General features: G+C 39.8%; 1 protein-coding gene across 11 annotated transcripts in view; it reads left to right on the forward strand.

Annotated features, from left to right (window-relative positions):
• The window catches only part of PKHD1 (PKHD1 ciliary IPT domain containing fibrocystin/polyductin), a 482,749-nt gene that overhangs the window by 76,282 nt on the left and 379,415 nt on the right, over positions 1–27,052 (forward strand). For 10 of the 11 annotated variants that reach the window (XR_008298567.1, XM_053222692.1, XM_053222697.1 and 7 more), the window contains 7 exons: positions 374–509; positions 4,934–5,129; positions 5,803–5,870; positions 7,614–9,221; positions 11,290–11,433; positions 16,739–16,958; positions 23,525–23,675. Coding sequence is in view for 10 of the 11 variants with exons in the window: in XM_053222692.1 (XP_053078667.1) it covers positions 374–509; positions 4,934–5,129; positions 5,803–5,870; positions 7,614–9,221; positions 11,290–11,433; positions 16,739–16,958; positions 23,525–23,675 (2,523 nt within the window). In the remaining variant the exon portion in view is untranslated. The remainder of the gene's footprint in view (positions 1–373; positions 510–4,933; positions 5,130–5,802; positions 5,871–7,613; positions 9,222–11,289; positions 11,434–16,738; positions 16,959–23,524; positions 23,676–27,052) is intronic. The other variant, XM_053222701.1, reaches the window with a different exon arrangement.

Here is a 27,052-nt window from a genome sequence, read left to right on the forward strand (position 1 = left end):
TCCTAGGAAAGAATACGTGGGAGCGAAGTTTTCTGAGTTACTTACATGTCTGAAAGTTTGTCATAATTGATGGATAGTTTAGCTAGGTATAGATGTTTATTTGAAATTGCAGTTTTTTGCAGAACCAATTGGTGTGCTAATTGTAAATCATTCTTATTTACTCTTTGATCAGTAATCATGATGCCACACTTGCCTATTCTAAGTACTTGTCACTGTGTGTGTGTGCACGCGTGTGTGCGAGGTGGAGACTTGAAAGTACCAATACACTTAAAAATCTTTTTTCTTGAAATTAACCCTTTAAACTAATTCTATATGGACTTCTCTCATGTTAGTCTTATTTTCAGAAGTTTGATTTTAAAAATTGATTTTTCAGGGGAAAGATGGACCCATTGTGAATGTGACTGTGATCAGAGGGGACCATTCTGCTGTTCTTCCCATGGCATTTACATACGTCTCCTCTTTAAATCCAGTGATCATTTCTCTGAGCAGAAACACAAGCAGTATAGCAGGTAAAATACATGGTATTGCAGCATCCTTTTATTTTTAGACCATTGATCCTGTAAAGAAGACAAACAATGGTCTCTTAATTATACTGAAGATAGTATTATATTTTGGATGGAAGTTATTTTTCTCAAAACTAGAACATCGCTTATTTCATTTCAGCCATCACATCACTGAATAAATCTTATGTTGGTATTTGCCTCTGTAAAACTGGGACCATTTATACCATGAAAACGACATGAGAATTCAAAGATAATAATTCAATATATATTTATTCAGCACCTACTATGTACTAATGATAGCACAGGCATAATAGACTTTAATCTTTACCACTAATTTACAGGATTATTATCTGTACTTTACAGGTAAAAAAACTAAGGAACGGGAAACTTAAATAACTTGTCTAAGATGTTACTGTTAGTAAGTAACAGAGCTGTAATTTGAGCCCAAGCAGTCTGGATGCAGATTCCAAGGAGTTAACCACTCATAGTTTAGTGTAAAATACCAATGTTTTTGGCATCAAGTTCAATTGTAGCAGATGTTCGATATGATTAGAGAATAGAGTGTTCTGATTAACCAAGAATTTTTATTCCTTGAAACATACTATGTATAAAAATACATAGTATAGAACTATGTAAAACAATGTAGTCTTTCTTCGATAATTCAGATGATATGACAAGATGGATTTGTAACAACATATTGTCATGTCATACCATATCAATTTGAAAAAGTTCCAGCTAATGTACCTTTCTGGTTAACTGAATGCCAGATAACAGAGAGTTTATGGCAGCCATATCTAAGAATTTTATTACAAAAGGCCAATATATTTTCCAAAGAAAAAGCCTGGACTCAATTTTTCTGATACTGTTTTCATTTTCCATTGCTCCAGAGTACATAAATAAAAGGAAGTGTCCTTTAGCTTCTCAAAATTATTCAGCTCAGTGCAGAAGAAGAATTTGCTGCCTCAGGCCACCAAAGTGTGTAAAATTCCTTAGCAGTATAGATTCTTCCCAACAAAGTAGGAAAGAGAGGAGGCAGTTCTGTATTCTATTCAGATTTCAGTGATTTTGGCTTTTAATACAATTTCCTACCTGTAATGAAAAGAATAAATACATTGCATCAGTGCCTCAGGGGCATCTAGGATTAGCTTGACAATTGACCAAGAAACCAAGGCGTTCATGTAATTGATATATACAACATGATGCATTATTTGCAGAATTTACACTTACATTTAAATCTTTCTACAGGCAGAATAAAGAGGAACACTTTATAAAATCTCCAAAGAGTGGTTCCCTATTGGGAAAGTCTCCTTTGAAAGCTGGAATGCTACAAATCTCCATCCAGGAGATGATATTGATGATAACAGTGAAATCAAGATGAAATTGAAGAAAGAAAGGAGGAGGGGCAGGGAAAAGGGGAGGAAGAATATGATGTGCAGAACCATTTGTGTGGGGTTTTGCAGTTAGGCAGCCCTGGATGTGAATGAATCCAAGCTCAACCACTCCTTGGATAAGATGTTTAACTTCCTTTATCTTTAGTGTCTCTACCTACTATCTGGGAATAATTCTTTCAAGGTTATTGTGAAAATTGGAGGTAAAGGAGGTAAAAGTACTGAACTCAGGAACCCACATGGAGTAAATACTCAACAAACACTTTGTTGAATAAATGGCATCATTCTGCCAGATCCTGAGTGTTATATAGATAAGCCAAAGATGTCTTGTGTATATTGACCCTATATTTTTTACTTCTTGATAGCAGGCTGGTACCCATTTGTTCAAAAACATGCCAGTATCAAACTCAAATTTTTATATAACCAATTATTAAAAAAAATTTATTTTTGAAAGAGAGAGAGAAAGAAAGAGAGTCCCAAACAAATTGGGAAGCTCAATTCCACTCACCACCCTGGGATTGTGATGTGAGCCAAAATCAGGACTTGGATGCTTAACTGACTCAGCCACCCAGGTGTCCCACATAACCAATTATTTTAAATATAACCTCCCTCAAATAGATTTTTAGCCTTTTAGAGTCTGTTCCTTTTGCATACCCTGCAAAATTATAGTGTCTGCTAGTGATAGGTAAGATAAACGGGGGCTGTAAGAGATTATAAACCACTGATGCCTTTGGAGGTCTCCACCCTAGAGACTACTCCTAAGTGACATCATCTAGACACATAAGCCCCCTCTCCCTGTCTACAGGGACTTCCTTTGCCTTCCTCCCCTTCTGGGTGGTGGTCTTCCTCTGGAAGGTCTCATGCTGTGAGATTTTTGCACCCGTGTAAATCTGTCAAAGCACCACCATTTAAAGCTCCTTTTCATATTATTGCCACCTCATGGTCATGCCTTTTTTCTGCTCAACCCTGAAGTCCTTTCAGGTTGCTACACTGAGGCTTCAGACTTCATAATAGAAATGAGGTTGGATGTACAGAAGTAAGGAGGATGTGGAGCAAGAAAGAAAATGAAAGTTAATGGAGGACTTTTGAATGAAACTGTCCTAGGATATCTAACTTAATCCTTACAACAAACCAGATGGGGTGGACTTTGTTACCATCTTACTGATGAAAAATTTAAGACTTTGAGAGCCCACAGTGAGTCATCCAGACTCATACAGGTGGGAAAATGGCAGAGCAAGGATTTGCATGTAGGGTCAGTCTTCCCAACACCCCACAACACCTTGTCTTTGACTTTTCTCTTTCAAATAGCTTCTTCTCCTCCTCATCTGATTGGCTGTGCAGTTCTGTAGATGCCTGCTCTGTAGTTCTCAAATGTCAGCTGCTAAAGGAGCTTTAGAGATGCTTTAGCCTAAGCTGTGTCTCTGTGAGACACATGAGAGGTGTGTACATTTATTTCCACTCTTGCCATTGCCTTCTCAATTTCTGGCTCTTGTTGAACTCCGTTGTCTGAAGACTGGATTTCTCTTTCCCTATCTCTCCAGTTAATCTAATAGACTGGAAGAAAGCTTCTATCTTATCCTTTTCTTGCTTAGAAACCTTTGGAAATCTCTGCTGTCTACTAAATTAGGTAAAGACCCCTTACAATTGCTTTCTTGGTCTTTAGCCATAGACTCCCCATCAACTTGGCCTCTTCCCATAGAGTACATGACTATGTACATGCGTCTGATCTCCCAGAAAGTCACCCAATTCTCTTTCTTTCTTTCCAAGCCACTGGAGGTTTAACATTTTTTTTAACATTTATTTATTATGGAGAGAGACAGAGCATGAGAATGGGAGGGGCAGAGAGAGGGGGAGACACAGAATCCTAAGTAGGCTCCAGGCTCTGAGCTGTCAGCACAGAGCCCAGTGCAGGGCTCCAACTCACAAACTGCGAGATCATGACCTGAGCCAAAGTCAGACATTTAACCCACAGAGCCACCCAGGGGCCCCAAGCCACTGGATGTTTAAATGAGAAAATGCTCCAAAAGACTTTGGGTAAAACTATGAAGTTTTTAGAGTTGAATTGTAAACTGCCTATTCTTTATCGCTTCCTCTGGGGATTCATTTTTCAAGTAGAATTTCAAGCACCATCTTGCCCACGAGGTCTTTCTTAATATTCAGAATGTTGCTGTCGTTTGAATAACCGCACTGCTTAATTTTTACCTCTCGTGTGTCATGTCTTGTACTGAAGCTATTTTGGTACCATTGTGCCATCTTTGAGGTTTCTTTCAAGACAGGGTCTGTGTTTAACTTTTTTTTGTGCCCTTTGTGGCATCTCCTCCTTGGTACTCAATAAATATTTAAGGTAAAAGGAATTGAATTGAAGTGTTCATAGCATATATGACATTTTAGTGAAATTGATAATTAAATTAAAAAGGTATTGAAATATAAGAGAAGACTGGACTTAGGCCTTGATATTTCCCTTAAGTAGCTATCAGACATTGGCTGCCAAACCTTAGTTTTGTCAAAAGCGAAATGCCATTTCTACTACCTGCTCTGTGTATGTCATGAGGATAGCGTGAGGGTGAAATGAGATGGTGTGTGTGAAAGTGGTCTGTGCACTCTGTGGTACCGCACTCCTGTACAATTTTAAGTGGTTCAATACACGCAGACATCGAGCTTTGTACTTGTATCAGCAGGAAAGTGCAAGTTAAAGAACGGGCTTTGCGGTGCTGTGTGCTGGTTGTGAAGACCATCAGCTCCCCAAACTACTTCTTGATTTATTTTCGCCCTTGATTTGCATTTCTATGGTGTTAAATTAGTGCCTCTTGAGTACAAATGTCCTGGCAATTGGGATTATAGGTGGTGGTTCTATTATATAAGAGTTGTTAGAAGTTTTATGATAAGAGTTGTTAGAAGTGAGATTGGTATTGAAATGCTTGTTTGGAGTGTTATACACAGGACTGATCATGCATTTAATCCTGAAAGATAGGTTTAAAATCCAAGAAGTGGTTGAGGCCACAAATTCGCATCACAGAGGCTAATGCATTGTTTTTAACACAGGAGGTGAGACCCTCTTTATTGGAATGGCACTTCTGGTGAACTACACAGATTTGGATGTGGAAGTTTGCATCCAAGACACCGTGGCTCTGGTTCATGTACAAATGGCTCGGGGTCTGGAGGTGGTGCTGCCCCCGCTGCCTGTCAGTCTCCATAGAATCTCAGTCTCCATCAATGGGGTCAGCATTCGCTCACAAGGGTGAGGTGCACACTTGCCATTAATTTTAGGTCTTTTTGCTGGTCTAGTTTCAGTTGAGGAATTCTAGTTTTGAGTTAGATCTTCACTTTTTCCCCTACTTCTGAAGTTAGGGTATAAACACATGAGAATCATGCAATTTGAAGAAATCTTGGAGACCCTATAGGATGATTCACTCCCAAGACCAATCCAAGGGAAATGTTTGACTTAATAGTTGGGGAACAGAGAACTTTCAGGAACTAAGATGTTATGGCTTTTGGTGAAGGTGGGGGTGGGGTGAGCATCTCTATGTGTTGGAATATTCTGTGCTTTAGTTTGAGTCTGTGATTAAATAAGACCTTCAATAAGTTTGTGTCTGGGGCTTGGAATAAATGGCTTACAGTTATTGCCAAAGCCAATCTCAGATTGCCTTTGCCTTTAAGTCCCTTAGCCCAGTATTTCTCCAGAAGTTGCCTCCCCGCATTCCAGAAAGTTGGCTAACCTGTATGGGCTGATGCCACCACATGATACAGGACAAGGAAGATGTCCCACACAACACTTTTCCCCCACTGTGTCCTTTCTTCTCTGTGACAGTTCCATTGACAGTTGTCTCCCTCACTGCTTCATATCTGTTCTTCTCCTCCCTTTCTCTCTTTCTAAAACAGTTATTTCATATCAATTTCCCCATTCTCTGCAGGGTTGATCTTCACATCCGGTACATCACAGACGTTTTCAGCATGGAGCCTTGCTGTGGTTCTCTTCTGGGTGAGTGATTCTTGTATCATTGATTCAGCAGGTGTACTCACTGGATATTCAGGTTTTGTTCCTGGATTTGAACCGATGAGACCAATAATCGGGCGGCAGGGAGAGGGGCTTTCCTTGTGCTCTGGGAACTGAGTGGTGCACTTACAAGGGTGTGAAAACTTGGTGATTCTTTAGCCCAGTAAGCTCAGGAAAATAAAGAATTTTCATGAAAAGAAGATGTGCCTGGTTTTGTTTTTCTAGGGGAAAGAGGCTGAAGCATCCAATGGGTAGGTAGTGTACCTCTAGAGGATATTAGAAAAACAAGGGAAGAGCATTTTACTTTAGACTTTTATATACTGCATGTGTAAGGAGAGGAGGAAGGAGTCTGGTGGCTTCACTTTCCTCTAGGGATTCAGGTGAAGGACCCAGAAGTGGTTAGAAGCACAAGCCAATATGGGAGATGTGAGGAGAAGACAGAAATCGAGAAAACTATTCATTTTTAGAAAAAAATTTGAAAATCTATATATTTGCATGTGACTAAATCATTGTGATAGTGTATGAAATAACACTTGCTCCTTTTTGAGTATAATAAATCCTTTTAAAATTTTTTTTTAAATGTTTGATTTATTTTTGAGGCAGAGAGAGACAGAGCATGAGCAGGGGAGGGGCAAAGGGAGAGGGAGACACAGAATCTGAAATAGGCTCCAGGCTCTGAGCTGTCAGCACAGAGCCCGACGTGGGGCTCGAACTCACAGACTGTGAGATCATGACCTGAGCCGAAGTCGGACGCTCAACTGACTGAACCACCCAGGCACCCCTAGTAAATCCTTTTTAAAGCTGCTTGCCTCAGGGCACCTGGTGGCTCAGTCGGTTGAGTGTCTGACTTTGGCTCACGTCATGATCTTGCAGTTCGTGAGTGCGAGCCCCTTGTCGGGCTCTGTGCTGCCAGTTTAGAGCCTGGAATATGCTTCGGATTCTGTGTCTCCCTCTCTTTCTGCCCCTCCCCCACTCATGCTCTGTCTCTCTGTAAAATAAACATTAAAAAAAAAAGCTGCTTGCCTGTGCCACAGGTTTAGGTATGAGGTACCTTGCTCTAATCCTGAAGATGGGGCTTGATCATCCCTCAACTAGAGAGAGAAAGTCTAGGAATATAGCAGCAGGATTATGAGCATGTTTCAATATTTCAGTGTCCCTTGATATGTTTCAACACACAGACATATACCTACGTAATATATGGACTATGGGAATATATACTCTGCATAATAACATATAGAATAATCTGGGACAGTATGTGAGATCACATAGCAAATGACAAGAAGTCTAGGGAATTTGATTTTACATTATTGTATATGTTATATATGTACATATATTCTGTCTACGTAATATATTAGAACATTAGGGACCAACATGTCTGATAACATAGCAGATGACAAGAACACTTCAAGAAATTAGATTTTTCATTAGTGTAAAAGTTGATAGAGGTGGCTTCTAGGGTTTATAAATACATATGACATTTTTTTGCCTTAAATATTATAAACATTGTTCACCTGTATAACAATTTATATTGTTTTACTATTATGTGAATTTCAGCCCATCTAACTCCTGCCAAAATGACAAATTTAATGTTGATGGGGTAAAGCAAAATAGCTGAGGTTTCCCTAACACCCCACCTTCCACTTAATTGTGCTGTGGTTAGACAGATGCTATGAGTTCCTAGTTCTGAATATCAGGTTTTAAGTTTTGTTTTCGATGTTCATGCTTTAGGTGGAACCATCCTCAGCATCTCAGGAATAGGGTTCAGCAGGGACCCAGCGTTGGTTTGGGTGCTTGTGGGTAATCGGTCCTGTGACATCGTGAACTCTACAGAGTCGATCATCTGGTGTGAGACCCCACCCGCTGCCCTGCTGCCTGATGCAGGCGTTCCTGCCCTGCCAGCCCCTGTGGAGGTCTGGGCTGGCAATGTGTCCTTTGCCCAAGGACCTTCACCAAGCCCTGTGGGGAAGGGCTTTACCTTCATGTATGAAGCAGGAGCAACACCAGTGGTCACTGCCATGAGAGGAGAAATCACGAATAGCAGCCTGAGGCTCTATGTGGAGGGAAATAACCTGTCCAACTCAGTGATCCTTCTGGGGGTCTTGAACTGTGATCTTGAGACACAGTTTTTAAGGAACAACATGAGCCTGTCTGGGTGCTCTTTTCCTCTTCACCATTTGGAGGCCGGCATCTATCCTTTCCAAGTTCGTCAAAAGCAGATGGGGTTTGCTAACATGTCTGCAGTGCCCCAGCAATTTGTGATGACACCTCGGATAACAGCTATCTGGCCAACACATGGGTCTGCTTGTGGCGGGACAATACTCACAGTGAGGGGACTAGCTCTCAAGTCTAGGAATAGGTCAGTTCATGTTGACCTTTCAGGGCCTTTTACTTGTGTGATTTTGAGCTTGTGGGACCAGACAGTCCTGTGCCAGATTAACAGAGTGGGCGACCCCTTGCCTGATGCTTCCTTCACCCTGAACATCACAGTCCTGGTCAATGGGCTACCCAGTGAGTGTCAGGGCAATTGCACTTTTTTCTTTCAGGAAGAGACAACTCCCATTGTGGATGCCTTGACCACTAACATCAGTGGGTCTCTGACCATGGTGCTGATTAGGGGTCAGAAGTTGGGCATCACAGCAGATGAACCAATGGTGTTTGTGGATAATCACCTTCCCTGCGTTGTAACTTTCTTTAATGCAAGCCATGTTTCATGCTGGATAAGTGACTTGACCCCAGGACTCCACTATGTATCCGTTGTTCATACAAGAAATGGATATGCTTGTTTTGGTAATGTTTCCAGACACTTCTACATTTTGCCTCAAGTGTTTTATTATTTCCCCAAGAATTTCAGCATACATGGTGGAAGCCTCTTGACCATGAAGGGCACAGCTCTGAGAGGAGAGAACAGCACACTAGTCTACATTGGCCAGCAGGCCTGCCTGACAGTGAGCATCAGCACCAAGCTCATCCAGTGTGTTGTTCCTGCAGGAAATGGCTCTGTTGCCCTGGTCATAGAGATAGATGGACTTTCATACCAGATGGGAGTCATTGGTTACAACAATGCCTTGACCCCAGAATTGCTCTCTATGTCTCAGACTGATGACATCTTAACCTTTGTGGTGGCCCAGATCTCAGGAGCAGCAAATGTTGACATTTTTATTGGGATGTCACCCTGTGTGGGTGTCTCTGGCAACCGCACGGTTCTCCAGTGTGTGGTCACATCCCTTCCTGCTGGGAAGTACCCAGTCAGAGGTTACGACCGCTCAAGAGGGTGGGCCTCATCTGTCCTGGTGTTCACATCTACAGTCACTATTTTGGCAGTAACTGAGAACTTTGGTAAGTCAAACAAATAAGACAGATCTCCTTCTTTATGTAAGTGAATTAATAGCTATGGTTACTACTCTAAAATATAGGAAATCAACCTCAATCTGAATGACAGAAGGAGAGAGAAGCCCAGTTGGCCTCTTATAGTCCTGGTTTCCTCCTTAAAACTTGTCTTTGTCACACTCCCTGTATGAGGCTTTGTTTTTTTTATCAAGGAATTTGTGCATATTCTTTAAGTGTGATTATATTTTAATTTGATTCATTACCCTGATTTAATTTGTGTCTTAATACCATTTGTAGGAGCTCAAAATTTGGTCAAGTAAGTAGAACATAGATGCCTTCACCTATTTTTAGCCATATATGCCAATTCGAATTAAACTTAATAAGTATCATTAATTTTTGTCACCTTGTAATATTTCACAGATTAATTCATACCCCAGCAGTAATAGTCCAGTTTCACACTATGGTTGCATTGGTTCAACTGTTTTTTCCTTTTAGATATGTATACTGAAATGTGCCTTGCCTTTTCTTCCAGTGATGGTTTCGGTTTCTGTTCACGTAAAGCCTTTTTGCAGTTGAGATAGCTTAAATTTGACTATGATGCACAAAATACAGAGGAAATGATGGGAGCTGAATCTTACACTGATGAAGTGCTTGCTAAGCCAGTTCTTAGAACAAATTTGTCTGGGCTCAGCTGGGTGGAATGCTATAGGGATTGGGATTTTGGTCCCATGTCTGTAGTAATTTAGCTGGGTACCTTTTCTAAGCCTCAGCTTCCTCATCAGATAAAGGGGTTTAGGCTGGTTGCTCCCTAGTTCCCCTTTCTTCTAAGATTCCACAATTAAAAAAAATTTTTTTAATGTTTATTTATTTTTGAGACAGACAGAATGCGAATGGGTTCACACAGAGAGAGAGAGGCACAGAATCTGAAGTAGGCTCCAGGCTCTAAGCTGTAAGCGCAGAGCCTGACGCGGGTCTCAAACTCACAAGCTGTGAGATCATGACCTGAGCTGAAGTTGGACACTCAACTGACTGAGCCACCCAGGCACCCCTAACATTCCACGATTTTTATGATGTGAGAGCAGGGCTGTGAAATGTACCCTAAGCAAAGACTTATTCTCGGGTTTGTCAGGTGCCTGTGAGCATCTTGACATGAGGACAGTGGCCCCTGGAACTCTATCTCCTTGTGGACTAGAGGTTGCCACATGTCTGAGAGTCCAGCTGACATTTACCTTAATTGGTTCTCATACTGACACAAAACATGGTGTTTGTTAACAACTGTCGTACTTTTATCCATCTGAAATAGGTGCCGTCATACAGTGCTGGCAGGAGGGTAAACTGCTACAATCTTATTTTGGAGAGAAATTTGGTAATATCCATCAAATCTAAAACCTTCTTTTCCTTTGACCTAGAAATCCCCCTTCTAACAGTTTGCCCCAGTTTTATTCAAGTTAATGTACGGTTCATCAGCATTATTACTTGTCACAGGAGAGGAGAAATAAGGAAAGTGTCAATCAGTGGGAAAATTGCTAAAGAAATTGTGGCACAATCATATAATGGAACTGTAGGTAGTGTATTTACATATACACATGGAAAATTGTATATGCTATATCTTTAAAAAAACAAGTTCTTCTTGTAGAAGAATATGGATAGAAAGATTTCTCTGCATAAAAATACATATGCTTAAATTCTGGAATGATTAATGAGAAAACAAACATGGCTCCCTCTGGGGAGTGAGCCTAGGGGGTTTAGGGGAACTTTTACTTCAATTGTATAGTCTTGTGTATAAAAAATTTTAAGAATGATAAATAAACATTACTTTTCTATATAAAAAGTTATTACATTTTTATAGGTTGTTGAATATGATTGGAATCTGACAGAAGACGGACTTCAGGCTCTGGAGAACAGAGCTTAGTGGCAAGACACTAAATTCTGTATCAGGAGCTTAAAGCCAGTTGTGTGGATTCTGGAGGGCATAAAAGGAACGATGGGCAGCAAGAAAGCATGGATTTGAATTTTGAGTTAACTAAAGAAAGAGAAATTTGCCTCTGTGATCATGAACTTCTATTTTGTTTTGAAGGCTGCCTGGGTGGAAGCCTTGTGCATGTGTTTGGAGCAGGATTTTCTCCAGGGAACATCTCAGCTGCTGTGTGTGGTGCTCCCTGCCAAGTCTTGGCTAATGCTACGGTGTCAGCCTTTAGCTGCTTGGTTCTGCCCCTGGATGGTCAGTAACAACACCACATATTTTTTTAAAGAGTGTATATAGAAATGATATTCTTTGGTTAACTCCATTTCTGTAACTAATGCTGTCTTGATCCCTAAATTTTCTGTGTGTTCCTGTGAAGAGGATTTCTCTATACCCCATCTAAAAGGTTAGATGGGACTGCCTATTAAAATGGTTCACAGTAACTTTTATCCTATTAATGGCAATGGAAAATTGATCACCTATGTTCTCAATTGCAGTCATGCGACAGTGGGGGAAGTAATTCTGAGTTCTGAATATTAGTTTCACTGACAGCCTTAGGCATCATAGAGAAAACGATGTTTTGGTCTTGTTTTGAGATGGGATTGCTGAAAACATCTGCTTACTTGAGGTACTAGTATAGGAATTATATAAGTAGGCTGGATAGCTGTTGCATATTTGCCTGGTGTGCTCAGTTCTTGAATTTTTATTATAAGCAAAAGAGCCAACATTAACATCATTTTCTTATTCTATAATGCCCAGGTATTTATTCAGTAGAACACCATGATCTCTCACTGCTTAAAGCTTCATAGCCATCAAGTGAAATAGGAAGCTGTGTCTTTGTTAGAAATAAAGGTGTAAAGCTTTGGTAGTCCCATCATGTGCCATTACAACACATGGTGATTACCCACTGAGCTTCAGAAGAAAAAAATCAAAGGGAAGAAATTGTCATCATCAGTATAGGACCTGCTTAGCCAGGTGATTAACTTGTTTGTATAATCATAAATCTTGTACCTGTGCACTTAGAAACCATTTGCATACATGCTTTCTGAATAGTGCTTTAAGTTATATTCCTAACTTATGTGTCTGCAACTTGAATGTGGGTGAAGGATTTACAAAGTGATCAAGGCATCACTGTATCTGAGTGTGGACAAAAACTCCTTGATGGGTAATTGATGATGGCAGTTTACATTAGATTATCTCAGGCAGGAAGAGGATGGAGAGCGAGAAAAGGAGGAGTTATGATCCTTGATTAAAATACAAACTAGGAATTGAGTTCCCTATCATATATATAAGAGCACTTGGGATTCCACACTGGAAAACTTAAGATACACTGGCAGGTGCCTCAGTGGCTCAGTCAGCTGCGCGACTGACTCTTGATTTTGGCTCAGGCCATTATCTTGTGGTTCATGGGATGGAGCCCCTCATCAGGGTCTGCACTGACAAGTGTGGAACCTGCTTGGGATTCACTCTTTCTCTGCCTCTTACCCACTTGCATGTCCCCACGTGCTTCTCTCTCAAAAAGAAATACACAGTAAAAAAAAAGACACAGTAGATTTAAGTTTAAGACATTGCCTGTTTAATTCTCTACTTCCAGCATTAGACCCGTGCTGGAACAGTGCATGTGCAAAGTTAACGCTTGATGAAAGAATAAATGAAGGAATTGGGAAATGGTGGAAACAGAAAACCATGACTCCATATTTCTAGGTTACAATATTTAATTAATACAGCTACAGTCTTTTAAAAAGGCTTTCATACACAGCTTAAATTAATTTACTTTTAAAAAGTCCTTGGTATTATGTCAAGACAATTCATTTAGAAATACAAAATAAATATCACTGAAGTTTCTGGGTTAGATAAATTGTGGTATTGGAAGTTTGATAACTTACAGAAGAAGAAGAAGGAATAGGAACTCTGTTATATTTTAAAAGTTTTGATTACATTTTAGGAAAGGACTTCTCAAAATTCCTTTTTTTTTAAAGAAGGGAAACAGGAATTGGAATCTGTAACTCTGACCTTTGCCACTAGGTGTCACCAAACACTCACTGATTGTGCCAGAACTGCCATTGACTCTAGGGAAATGGATAATTGGAGTTATTTTCTTCTTTCATAAAGAAAGAAAAAGTCTTTTTAAAGACTTTTAATTACAGTGTCTAAAAATGGAGAGGAACTGAGGAATCCAACTCTGTTGGTTTCTTAAGATCCAGGATGGTACTCAAGGATTCTATCAACATCCTGAGTCATATAAAACAATTTGAGTACATTTTTGTGTATTTTTTTTTCTAGCAAGTAGGTCTATTATGGACATTGAATGATCCCAGAAAATGTGCCTCACAAATTGTTAGGAACTATTAGTAATTCCCTTACTTTCAGATAGGATTGCATATAACCAATTTAGTTAAGAATCTTGGTAAAGCATGAGACTCTTGATCTCTGGGTTGGGAGTTCGAGCCTCATGTTGGGTGTAGAGATTACTTAAAAATAAAAACTTTAAACAACAACAACGAAAAGAATCTGTTATATTTTAAAAGGTTTTTTAAGAGGACTGTTTCACCACAGAAACCTTTATATGTGTTTCTCCATTGCTGTTGTCAGAGCAATCCATCCTTTTATTTAACCAATGCACCCCTGTGCTCCTTTTTTTCAAACTTAATCAGCTGCATAATCTCAGACCTTCTAATCCAGTGGTTCTCAAAGACATGAGAATTGCGTTATTACTATTGGGACTATATTATTATTAATGTTGCTGGAGCAGTTAGAAATGCAAATTTTGGGGCCACCCAATGAATCAGAAACTTTCCAACAAGTAAAGCCCTCTCTGAATTCCTACCTTTTTTCATAATTAGAAGCGTCAAACTAGGTAGCCCCTCTGTGTAAGCAAGTTCTGGCTCTATTGGGTAGCATCATGAGATGCCTGTGTATAATCCGGCACCGTATTTGTTTTTAAAATTGCACTGCTGTCTTGCTGGTTTATAATCTTACTGTTACCTACAATTATTCCAAGGTGATTTTTTTTCTTTCTTTCTGACATGGTTGTGCACAGCTGGATGTTCCTCATCTTATATTTACATGAGTTTTATTTTTTCTTTTGTGGTTACTGCCTTACTATTTTCATTCTTTTTTTTGTTTATTTCTATAATTTCTCTAATTTACTAAGGTCACTTTGAATTCCGACCCATGCTCTGAATTTTATTTCTTAGTGTGATTTTGCACACTAAAGTCATTCCAGTTTGTGGATGACAGCCTAGAACTCAAACTTTCCTAATGATTGTTTTGCTTGCTAACATGTTTGCTTTCATGAGTGGGGCAGGGGTGGTGAAGGTGGGGCTCTGAGGAAATGCTTTTTGCTGCCTTTGGTGTCCTCTCTGTTTTACCTTTCTTCCTCAATCACACTTCCAACAAAAGATGAATTTTACTTTTTCATATGATGGGTGGCTAAAACATCTCATTCAGTGAAACTAATACTTTGTATTTTTTTTAAAAGCTCAGCAAGATCTTTGATGCACCTCTTTCTTGCATGTATACCTTGAATTATATGGTATGACTTATTCATGGAAACTCTAATTTTTCCATGAGGCATGACCAGCTAAAGTTATTAATGTCACTTAATCCACCTTGTCAATTTGCATCCACCTAATCACCCATAATGAGTTCATTATTTTATAGGTGTTGAGCCTATGTTTGCCCAAAGGCTTACTAACTGGAAAGTTCTGATGTTTTATCCACCCATAGGAGAGTCCTACTGTCAGCTGATTTAATTGCTGTAATTAATTCCAGACACACAGAGAACCTACTATGTTTCAGGTGCTTTGTAATGTATCAGCAACCCTAATAATATTAGCATGTGATTGAACAACTACAAATATTCTTACATCTGCTTATCTCATGTACCCCTTGCTAGATGCAGCACTGTGAGATAGGCAGGGCAGCTGGGTTCAAGCCCATGGTCCCTGGTAATATTTGTTGCATACTTGCATTGGGGGTTCGCTGCAGAAGAAAGCTAGAGAGATTATTCTTTTTTTTTCTTTTTCACTTTATTAAGGTTTTCAAATATAGCTGCTCCAAAACCATCTTATGTAGAGACTTGTTTATTTTCCTCTTTAAGGTTATTGCTGGTCTACCTTGTTGATGCTTTTTACGTTGTATCTCATTACTAAGAGAGAAATACCTTAAGGGTCACAGGGCTTCAAAGAATTGCTTTTCTTCTTTATAAAACATGAATAGTCAAAATTAGGTAAAAATCAAGAGTTTCTGTTATCAAGAGATCCCATCATGAGAATGAAAAAGCTAGCCATAGATCTGGAGAAGGTATTAGTAACCATAGAACCTTCTAGGATTAGTACCCAAAATACATAAAGAACACAAACCAATATGAAAAAGACAAACATTCCAGTATAAAAAAAAGGCAAATGACAGAAATAGGAATTTCACAGAAGAGGAAATTGGAATTCTTACTGAACATATAAAAACTTTTTTGACTTAAAAAGTAATGATGCAAATGCAAATTAACATAGTAATGAGATGCCATTGTATTTGTACTGGACTGGCCAAAATTAAGAGTCTGATAGTCCCAAGTGCTGGTAATTATGTGGAGTAATGGAAACTCACTAATAAAGCTGGTAGGAATATAAAATGGCACAGGCACTTTGAAAACAATATAGCACTGTCTTGTAAAATTGAACTTGTACCTGCTCAATGAACAAGCAGTTTTCTTTAAGGCATATAACCTAGAGGAAAATTAGTATGTGTTTGTAGTAGCAAAGCTGGGAAATACCCAAAAATCCATTGGTAGGAGAATAATATACTGTAGTACTTTGACACAATGCCATATAAAACAGTAGTGAAAATGTATGCTCAAGTTTCACGTGATAATATGGAACTTGATAAATCTTAGAAATGTAATATTGAGTGGAAAAAAGCAGGTGCAAAAACATATGTATTCTATTGTATAAAATTCAAAAACAAAACAATCATTTAGGAAAACAAACCCATGTGAGAAAGCGATTTAAAAACTGCAAATGGCTGTTTCTGAGGACGAGGAGGAAGATGATGGTCTTGATGGAGAGACACAGATTAAAGAGTATCACAACTGTTTTAGTATCACAACTGTATCTTGTTTTATCACACAAGAAAACTCATAGGAGTTTTTCTTATGATTCATATTTTACAAAAGTGTTGCTTGTATTCTTCTGTATGTATTTTGTACATGTAGTGCATTAAAAATTTTTTTTTAATGTTAATTTTTGAGAGAGACAGAGCATGAGTAGGGGAGGGGCAGAGAGAAAGGGAGACACAGAATTTGAAGCATGCTCCAGGCTTTGAGCTATCAGCATTGAGCCTGACACAGGACTTGAACTCAACAATCTATGAGATCATGACCTAAGCCGATGTCAGTCACTTAACCAACCGAGCCACCCAGGTGCCCCCAAATAGTGCATTTTTAAGAAATGTAAACTGATAATTTTCATATTGGTCAAGGGACAACACATGAAGTGCATTCATGTGATAGTGTGAGGCCTTCCGATCTTTTTGTGGTTTTTACCTAACGTAATGGTGTTTCCTGCAGTGTCCTTGGCTTTCCTGTGTGGCCTGAAGCACGAGGAAGAGAGCTGTGAAGCCTCCAGCTGCACCTATGTGCAGTGTGATTTGACTGTCACCGTGGGGACAGAGAGACTGCCCCAATCATGGCCTTACCTGTACGTTTGTGAAGAAGGTCCCCAATGCCTCTTGGCACCAGATCATTGGACAGAGTCAACGTTTCCATGGTTCTCAGGCCTCTTCATCAGGTAACCCTGTTCTCTCCCTCACTGACCTTCCCCACAGATGCATGGCCAATGGACAGATGGAACCATCAGGAGCTGCAGGCTGGGTGGACATGGCCTCAGGGGCCTACCACTCTTGTTAGAGGGACCATTCCATTGTGGATTCCAGCCAGCCTGCATATCAAAGCATCTCCTGTCTTTTCAAGTGTTCCAGAGAACATCTGAAAAGTCTGCCCAGTAAACAGCTCGCTTTGTTCTTGCTCAGATTTTAATATTTATCTTCCGATCCAAAGCAACATCTGGTGAATGCCAATGGGGAAAAAGATTAGACATTATGAAAAACAGAAGGCTCTTTTCCCCTTTCCTTTTTCTTTTCTTTCCAAACAGATTCACAAGTATGAAAAAAAAGTCATAGAGAAATCCAGCAGATTGCACAATGTTTATTCAAAAGAAGGGGGGATGTGCAGGCAGAATTACTGTAGACCTAGGATTTAGAAGCCATAAGCTTATAAAGAATTTTTGAACTTAGAAAACAAACAAATAGCACCACTTTCCAGGTAAAAACCCCTTTTCTAAACAAATTGAAGGAAAATGTGTTATGTTGGTGACTCAGGACGGCCTAATTTCCACTAGCAATTCTTTTCTCATGCAGCATGTAATTTCAGCACTGGACATCACCCTGCACTCTTCTTGATTTCTTGTCTAGATAGAGTGCTTATACCTGATGTTTTAATGAAGGCCTATTTGCCCATTCAAAAATAAAACTAAATAAGATTGATATCCCAGAATGAAAGAGGTAACGAGTCCTTTTCATGGCAGGCTGACTTTTTGATGTCCTAAGACAGCCTGTGTTTTGGTATGAATTCATCATAGGAAGAGAGGAACCTCCTGGGCTAGTTGTTTTCCAGAAGCTGTGAAGAACCCTGTTTAGATCATATTGGAAACAGTGTACTGGAGGTTGTACTCAGGCAGGACTGGATTTCAGAACTCATGAACGCTGGATACGAAGAAGCACATATCAGGTCCTGGCTCCACTGAATTTTGAATACTTCACCAAATTCCCAGGGTTCTCCTTTGAGGTTCTTCTATGTCCTTCTCTACTGCAGGAGGTCTCTGAGGGAACTGAACCTTAGATCCTATTAAAAAGTTATGCTGTTTCTATTGACATTATTTGGCAATATGCGCTGATAAACTTAAAATTTTTCATTTGCTGTGTTTCAGTAATTTCACTTCTAGGGATTTTAAGAAAGCAGTTAGAAGTATGTAATACTTTGGAAAAACTACATTTTTTGAAGTTTTAGTTATAACAAAAAATCTGAAATGAACTGTTTAATAATAAAGAATGAATCCAAATGCTAATATACCAAGATCCTTTAAAAATCACGACACAGAAAATTAGAGGAGGACAAATATCCTATGGCTTCACTCATATGAGGACTTTAAGATACAAAACAGATGAACATAAGGGAAGGGAAACAAAAATAATATAAAAACAGGGAGGGGGACCAAAATATAAGAGACGCGTATATATGGAGAACAAACAGAGGGTTACTGGAGGGGTTGGGAGGGGGGTGGGCTAAATGGGTAAGGGGTGTTAAGGAATCTACTCCTGAAATCATTGTTGCACTATATGCTAACTAACTTGCATGTAAATTTTAAAAAAATAAAATAAAAAAAGTCATGATGCAGAATATTTAACTGGAAAGGGAGATGCTTACAATATGTTGGGAAGTAAAAGGTACAGGTCACAAAATAGTGCATCAATTTAATCTTAAAGGTGTACATATAATATATGTGTTTATACATGCATATAACAGGTGATTAGAAAAAAGACTGGAAGGATGTAGTCTAAAATGTTGAATGCCTACCCTATGTGGTTGGAGTATTACTTACATCTATTTATTGGGTTTTTATGTTTTTTTTTTAGTGAACATATACCAATTTAATAACCAGAAAACACATAACTATCAGAGGCCAGAAGGACAGAAGTAGAGTAAGAAGGAAGGAAAGTTCTCTATGTGAGCTTGGAGAAGTATTTAAGGTCTTGGAGGCCAAAGTAAGGAGTTTAGAGTTTAGATTCTATTCTAAGAAAACAATATCTTTCCAGAGTCACACAGTCTAGACTTGGTAGTGTCAGGACTGGAAACCAAGCCTCTGAATGACAGTGTACTTGGCCTGATGCTGTGCCTTCAGCATCAGTGATGGGAGCCTGGGCTGAAGTGAGCAGTTCAATGATATTCCAGAACCACCAGAAGCAATTTCAGGCTAACTGAGGGAGACATAAACACTGCAGATGTTTTGTTGCCTGTCCTAGATAGCGTATGCAAGATTATCTGCTTACTTTGGGTTCTGATCAGACCAACTGAAAGAACCATAGATTAGGAGTCAGGAAACTTAGGTTCTAGAAATCTTTTTGCCACCATTTGGACCAAAACTGTTTATCTCATTCCCTCAAAATAAATATTTGTGTGTCTTTCTGCACATATATGTTCTGTGTGTGTGTGTGTGTGTGTGTGTGTGTGTATGTGTGTGTATATATATGTGTGTGTGTATATATATGTATACACACACACACATACATTTATATTTAAATGTGCCCATTTGTACTACTTAACTGATAGAATTGTGGAAGAAAACATGGAATAATAGCTATTAGGAAACTCTGAAAATTTGCAAATGTTAGTCTATTTTATTTGAAGTTTATTTTTTGGGAGGGGGGAGGGGCAGAGAGAGAGAGAATCCCAAGTAGGCTCTGCCTTGTCAGCGAGCCTGATACAGACCTTGAACTCATGAGCTGTGAGATCATGACCTGAGCTGAAGTCAGACGCTTAAATGACTAGGCCACTTAAGTGCCCCAGTGGTCTATTTTTGATATCCTGGTGTCTCTGCTAATTTTGATGATGGATTTTTAATGAAAAGTAGTCTCCAGGGAGATAACCAGGGGAAAATATATATATATATATATATATATATATATATATATATATATATATAATCTAAAGCTTGGTTAAAAAAAAGTCTAAGATAATAAAAAGTGGTTTTGGGGCACCTGGGTGGCTCAGTGGGTTGGGTGGCTGACTTTAGCTCAGGTCATGATCTTCTGGTTCATGAGTTTGGGCCCTGCATTGGGCCCTGTGCTAACAGCTCGGAGCCTGAAGCCTGCTTCAGACTCTGTGTCTCCTTCTCTCTCTGCCCTTTCCCTGCTTATGCTCTCTTTCTCTCTCTCAAAAAAAATAAACATTAAAATAAAGCGGTTTTAACTCTTTCCAAGCAGTAAGACATGATTAGGGAAGACAGTACATGAGAGAGGAGCTGGGTGATTTACTCCATTTTATTCTAGTCTTTGCTGATGAAGATCCTGGAAAGGGCAGTAGAAGGCTCATTAGCAGGGTAGAAAACCAAGACCAAAAAAAAGGTTGTATAGGAAGTTTGTTACTCCTTTCCTTGAGTTCAAGTTTGTATTCTAGATCATTTGTGTCACTGAGTACAAATTAGTTGTTGGTAGGATTGAGAATCCACTGCTGGTAATGAAGATAAGAGTGGGCCACAGAACAGATAGAGGAGACAGACAAACACTCTTTCCCTAAAAAGGGTAAAAGGGGATTCTGGAAATTTAGACAACTAAGCTTGTGTTATCCCTGACAAAATTCTAGAATGAATTATTAATCATATGGTCTGTGAGCTTTCAGAAATAAAACTACAGATCTCCCTCGACTTAACCATGAGGTTATGACCCAATAAAGCCATTGTAAGTTGAAAATATTATAAGTTGAAAATGCATTTAATACACTTAACATATCTAGTATCATAACTTAGTCTAGTCTACCTTAAACATGCTCAGAACACTTATATTAGCCTACAGTTGGGCAAAATCGCCTAACATGAAGGCCATTTTATAATAAATTGTTGAATATCTCATGTAGTTTATTGGCTACTAAAACACGAAAAACAGAATGGTTGTATAGGGACAGGATGGCCCTAAGTGTGTTGACTGTTTACCTTCATGATATTTTGTCTGACTGGGAGCTGCTTTTGCCTGTCATCATGAGAGAGGATTGTAACACATATCTCTAGTCCAGGAAAAGATCCAAGTTCAAAATTAGAAATACAGTTTCTACTAACTGCATCTTGCTTTCATACTATCATAAAGTCAAAAAATCGTAAGTCAAATCTTTATAACTCAAGGACCATTTGTAGCTATCTGGGTACTGATTCATAAGGAAAATGATGGGTGGCAAGCCAAATTTGTTTACTTTCTGATAAATTTATAAGTGATTTCTGATGGAAATATAGAGGGAGAGTTTCTCAAACTATTCCAACATCTCCAACCCCCACCCGAGTGGCAAAAGAAAGGTTCTAGCTGCAAAGTCGAGTGGTCTAACACACTGGCTTTGAAGTCAGGTGTTTTATTTGAAAAACCCATGTGAACTTTGCATTCTATTCCACCATGTTGCCATATTTGTTGAAATAGTACATGACATTTTAATATAAAAGCTAAATTACTTTCCTGAATCTTTGAGAACAAGTGACACTTCAGGAGCAAATGCTTTATTTACCCTGTGGCTCTGTCTACCCCTTGGATGATGGCTCAGCTAAATGGATTTGGAGTTACAACTGGCTCCAGGTTCAAAATGCATTAGAACAATGGGTCCACATCAGTGAGAAGACATGTAACAATAACGAATGTCAATTCCCAAATTTGCATTTCAACAATAATATCGCCAACACCACTAAACCAAAAACTGTGATGAGTTGCCTCTCAAACACTGTGTGCCAGATTCTTTACAAATCATTTTGTAGGTTGCATTTCACCCCCCCTGCTCAGCACCTCTATAAAATAGGTACCTGATAATGATAACTCCATTTTATAAACATGGGAACCAAAGCTTAGAGAGTAATGTCCTCGCAGCGTCCTAGAGATGGTAAATATCAGCTGGGGGATTCATATCTAGCTGGCCTGCTTCCAAGCCTAACCTCTGCATGCTAATACTTCTCAGGAAATCACATGAACAAATGCAACATGGTAAAATCCTCAGGTAGTTGTGGATCCGAGACTTTGAGTTTACCACCACCTTAATTTAAGCATGGAGCTACAAAACAAGCACAGTGTTGGTTGCCATGGGAGGGAGGGCTCAGATAAGCACAGACCACGGCCCTAGTGGTTAACACAAACTATGGGTGTTCAGTTCTGGGCCACATGATGTTAAAATACAGACCATCTAGAGTAAGTCCAGAGTACGGCGGGCATGGAAGTCATGACTTGGGTGAATGTGAAGCTGGGAATATTTTATCATGAAGAGTTGAAGACTAAGTAGATATGGTAGTTATCCTTTTCACTATTTCTAGCAAATTGTGGGAGAAACCATGTTGACATTGATTTGAGAAAAGAGGCTCCAGTTCGGCATGACTTATAGTTTCTCAGGCAGTGAGTGAACTTTTGCTCTTTCCATGGCCCTTCCTCGTCTTCCCTTCTTCCCATGAAGAAGACCGATCATTCTTCATGCTGATGTTTAAACAGCATCTCAAAACTTGAGAGTACTGCTCTAGGAGACAGGACACCTGAGTTCTCATCTTGGAACTGCTGTACTGCTATGTTTGGCCTTTTGTGAATCTCCTGATCTGTGTGGGTTATGTTCTTTATGCCTCTACCTACTTTACTGGCCAAAATGAGATTATACAAATGAAACTGTTGAAAAGTATAAGACATCATGCACTATTGTTACTAATACTCTTTGAGTTAGTTGCAACAATGCCTCAAGCCAGGATTATTGTTGAGTAAATGTCACACCTGTTGGGGACAATAGCCTGCAATAACCATGCTTTCACCTCCGCTACACAGCATATTTTTAGACTTTCTGCAATGCTACACTGCTGGTTTTCATTTTAAATCCAGTCTGGCTTCTCTCCTTAAAGCAAGAGGACTTTTAAAGTGAGTGGCTGGTAGTATAACTGGCACATATATCGAATCTCCTTAGTCTGGGCTGTTAAGTAAGTTTAATTAATTTACTAAGTTAATGTTCCACTGCTAGCAACAGAGCCTCATTGCCATCAGCTGGGGAGAGGGAATTGAAAGCCTAAATGAGCTCATTTTTTCACAGTTGGAATTAGGGACCAGTTAGCCAGTTGTGTGGGTTTTCCAATTTCTCCATCTGCCCTGGGGGGATTCAGGCAATTCACTCCCCCAACACTAAGTGTGAGTAAGAACAGAAAGAGGAAAGGGGAAAAGAAAAAAAAAAAACACCTCTGCCCAACATTTGCTTCCATTTTTGGCACTGGAAGTATTGTGTGCACATTGCTTGTTAAGTTGGGTTTTGGAGAAGCTTTTGCTAATGTTCCTAATAGATTCGGAAAAGAGAAAGGCCTCAGTGAAAGATATTTACCATGTGCATTTTCATTGCAGGGTGTGCAGATAAAAGGAAAACAAATAAACAATAAAAGAATGGAAACAAAATTACGGAAATTTGCAAAATTTGACAAATGGTGGCCTGTAGTTGCCACAAGCTAATGGCTTGCAATGATTAATAAGAGTAAAAATAATTGCATTTCATTAAGATTGATGACACCCCATTTAACCTCCCCTCTCGTTTCAGCCCTAAAGTGGAAAGAGATGAAGTTCTCATCTATAATAGCTCCTGTAACATTACCATGGAAACTGAGGCAAAGATGGAGTGTGAGACGCCTAATCAGCCAATTACCGCCAAGATTACTGAGATACGGAAAAGCCGGGGCCAGAACACTCAGGTATAATCAAATCTTTTTTACAGACTGATTCAAACAGCTCAAATTAAATTTGTAATATTGTGTACATTAAAAAAACAATTTAGTCCAAATGGCAGCGATATGTAATATTAAATGCTCTCAAACTTTGAGAAGCTGGTCTAATGCACAACATCTGAATTCGTAGTTAACTCTGGTTAATCATATATTTTCTCAAAAATAAATGAGTGCTGCCTGGGCTCTTTTAAAGCAAATTCTGAACAGATAATCTCCTCCGCATTTTGTCCTGCTTTCTGTGTGCATGTTTGAAAGGGGCTCTCTGTGGTGGTTTATTTCTGCATGAAATAAATGGCCCTCAATTTAACCAGGCCCTTCTGGAAGGTTTCCAAATCACTCAGCCATCCTCAGTTGGCGGGATGGCAATGTCTGCTGGTCCATCCGGTTCATCTGTTCCATGGAGATCAGAGTGGAAGCTTCAGCTTCTGAGGTGATTACCTGGAAATTAGAACTGGGAAGCACTGTGGGGGCATTTGGTCTAGCCTCTTTACCTTAATTTATCTGTTTGGAAATAATCTAAACCACCCCTCCAAGTGGCTCCCCTAAGAATGTGTTCTTAAAAGTCCCCACTGAGAGAGAGTGTCCATAGCCTCCTCAGGGAGTTTTTGAGAATTGAAATCAGAGGCTGAGGGCTCTTTGGAAATATATCAGATCATCTTTTACAACTCTCTGGACTTCTCACGATGCATGGATAAAAAATAATATTTATTGAGCACCTACTCCCTTAGGTGCCATTTTCATTATGAAAGCAATTCTTAGATTTCCTTTTTGTCTCTTTGATTTGGAAGAAACGTTAATGGAGTGCCTATTATGTGCTGCACACTACATGAGATTGTCTACTGAATGCTGCTTTGGTTAAACCTTCCCAATCCCAAACTATACTTCCTGGGTTTGTAGGCATAGTTTTTGTTTATTATTATTATTTTTTAATGTTTATTTATTTGTTTTGAGAGAGAGTGCTCAAGTGGGGCAGGGAGGGGCAGACAGAGAGAGGGAGAGAGAGAATCCCAAACAGGCTCCATGCTGTCAGCTCAGAGCCTGACGCAGGGCTCGAACTCACAAACCGTGAGATCACGACCTGAGCCGAAATCAAGAGTCAGCCGCTTAACTGACTGAGCTACCCAGGTGCCCCCCGTGCCCCTCTCTTGGCAGTTGGCTGTCAGCGATAGCTCAAATGTTTATCATAGGGCAGTAACTTTGCTGATTGTATTGTGTATCAGTATTGTATTGTGGAACGAGAGCTATAGGACACTGAGTAACCTCGAAGCCTTCCCAAGCCCCGGTTTCTGCCTGAGCACTAATGTGGGCTGTTGGGATGCTCGTGTGAAGAATGCCAGTGAAAGGGAGGGAGAGGCAGTTTGCACAGTGCCTAAGTGCGGGCTCTAGAGCTAGACTGTGGGGGTTTGAACATATCACTTGCCACCTGGTGGACTTCAGACAAGTTGCTTAACCCCTCTGTGCTTCATTTTTCTCATGTGTAAAGTGGGGATAATAATAGTACCCACCTAATAAGATTGGTTGGAGGTTCATATCCTAACATGTGAGCCACTGTAACCACTCCTCACAGCAGACAAATGTCCAGTGTTAGCTGATACTGGCAGGGCTAGTTTGTTGGTAGTAGTGTTAGAAAATGATCTGCCATTATTTCTGTATGGGGCTTGCTGCTTTGACCAGATCATTTTACTTCTTAGATTACATTTAATTTTTCATCATCTCAAGGAGTAATTTTGAATTTTTGTCAGAGGTCTAAATGCCTCAGTCTTCTTTAAATTTGTATGCAGCATGTATTTATTGAGATCCAGCCATGTTCAAGGTTCTCTGCCATGCTCTGAAAGAAATAAAAAATAACATGGAAAGAGACCCCTTTAGGGGATAATAGGGAAGAGAGACCATATAAGAAGTAGGTGAGGCTCAAAGCTGGACACATAGTGTCCATTAATCACAGTTGCATGGAATGTTGGCGCCATCCAGACAAGCCCCCTCATTCAAGAGATGAGCTAACAGGTCCTTAAAGAGAGGTGGCCTGACAAAGGTCACACACCTAGTAATTTGGCATCATAGCCCACATGGCCATAAATCATTATGAGGGATGTAAACCATTTAATCTTTACGAACCAGCTGGGCTTGTGTGTGAAAATCTACTAGGCTAGTGACAGTGTCTAGGAGATACCAGTCCTGGTATGTATGGTTACCCTATAGGTGTTGGGATGTCTGGTTTCCCTTCTCAGGTGTGGTGTTGACCTGTTACCTGTGTAGGCATACACAATTGCCTTATCTGGACCTGAATCTGGGGAAAACCAGTGCTGACAGGTGCTTAACTGGGACTAGAATTCAGGTCTCCAGCTCTAAGTACTAGGTGAGAACCTTGGAACATATCTTTCATAAAATGTTAATGAGTATTTTGTGATGCAAGTGTTCCAAGGTCAAATACATTTGTGACAGCTGGATTAAAGAAAGGTACGTATTTTCTCTCCCCCAAAGGACTTTTGAGAATGTTCACATGTGAACACGTAATGCGAATTTCTAAGAGAGAGCTTTTGTGTGGAGTATTATCCAAATCTGTTTATCCCCGGACCATCTTACTTTCAGAATCTCTCTTGTGTTTATATGTGTTTGCTGCTCTTAGGAAAATGTTGCTCATGCTGTGCTATTCCCCTACTGTCAAGTGGGGTATCAGAGGTGGGAAAGATTATTTCCATATGGGGCAGTCATCCAGGTCTGCTGAAGCAGGTGGCATTTGTATCATGCCTTGAAGAATGGGCAGGGGTTAGGCATTCAGGGTTGCCAAGGAAAGGTGTTTCTGTAGAGGAACCAGGATGCACAAGTCACTGAGGCAAGAACCCATAGGGACAGTGCAAAGAACATGATGTGTGTGAAGGGGAGTAGTGAGTTGTAAGTTTGGAATGGTAGGCTGGGATTGTGACGGCAGGCTAAGTGTTTGGCCATTGAATTCATCAGGTGACGGGTTATCTTTGAGCAGTTACTGCATGATCACAGGTGTGCTTTAGTCGCACAAAACAGTGTGATCTGTTTGTTGTGTGTGGGGTAACTTGGGCAAGCCACGGGAGGCAGGAGCATCTCAACTGGGCGACAGAGCACCGAACTAGGGAAGTAGTGGAGGGAATGGAGAGGAGGAACACCTACGATAGTCTGTACTTGATAACTTGGGTTAGTCAAAGTGTTCAAAGATATGGAAAAGGAAATGTGGTAGGTAAGAAAATGGCATGCCGACTCTTGAAAATGATCTCTTCAAATTTTTGAAATATATATAATATATACATCTATGCTCATGACTCCCCAGTTGTAATCTTCCCCTCCATCCCAAAGCTCTCTCTTGAACTTTA

The sequence above is a fragment of the Acinonyx jubatus genome, chromosome B2 (genome assembly GCF_027475565.1).
Source record: "Acinonyx jubatus isolate Ajub_Pintada_27869175 chromosome B2, VMU_Ajub_asm_v1.0, whole genome shotgun sequence".
NCBI lineage: Eukaryota > Metazoa > Chordata > Mammalia > Carnivora > Felidae > Acinonyx > Acinonyx jubatus.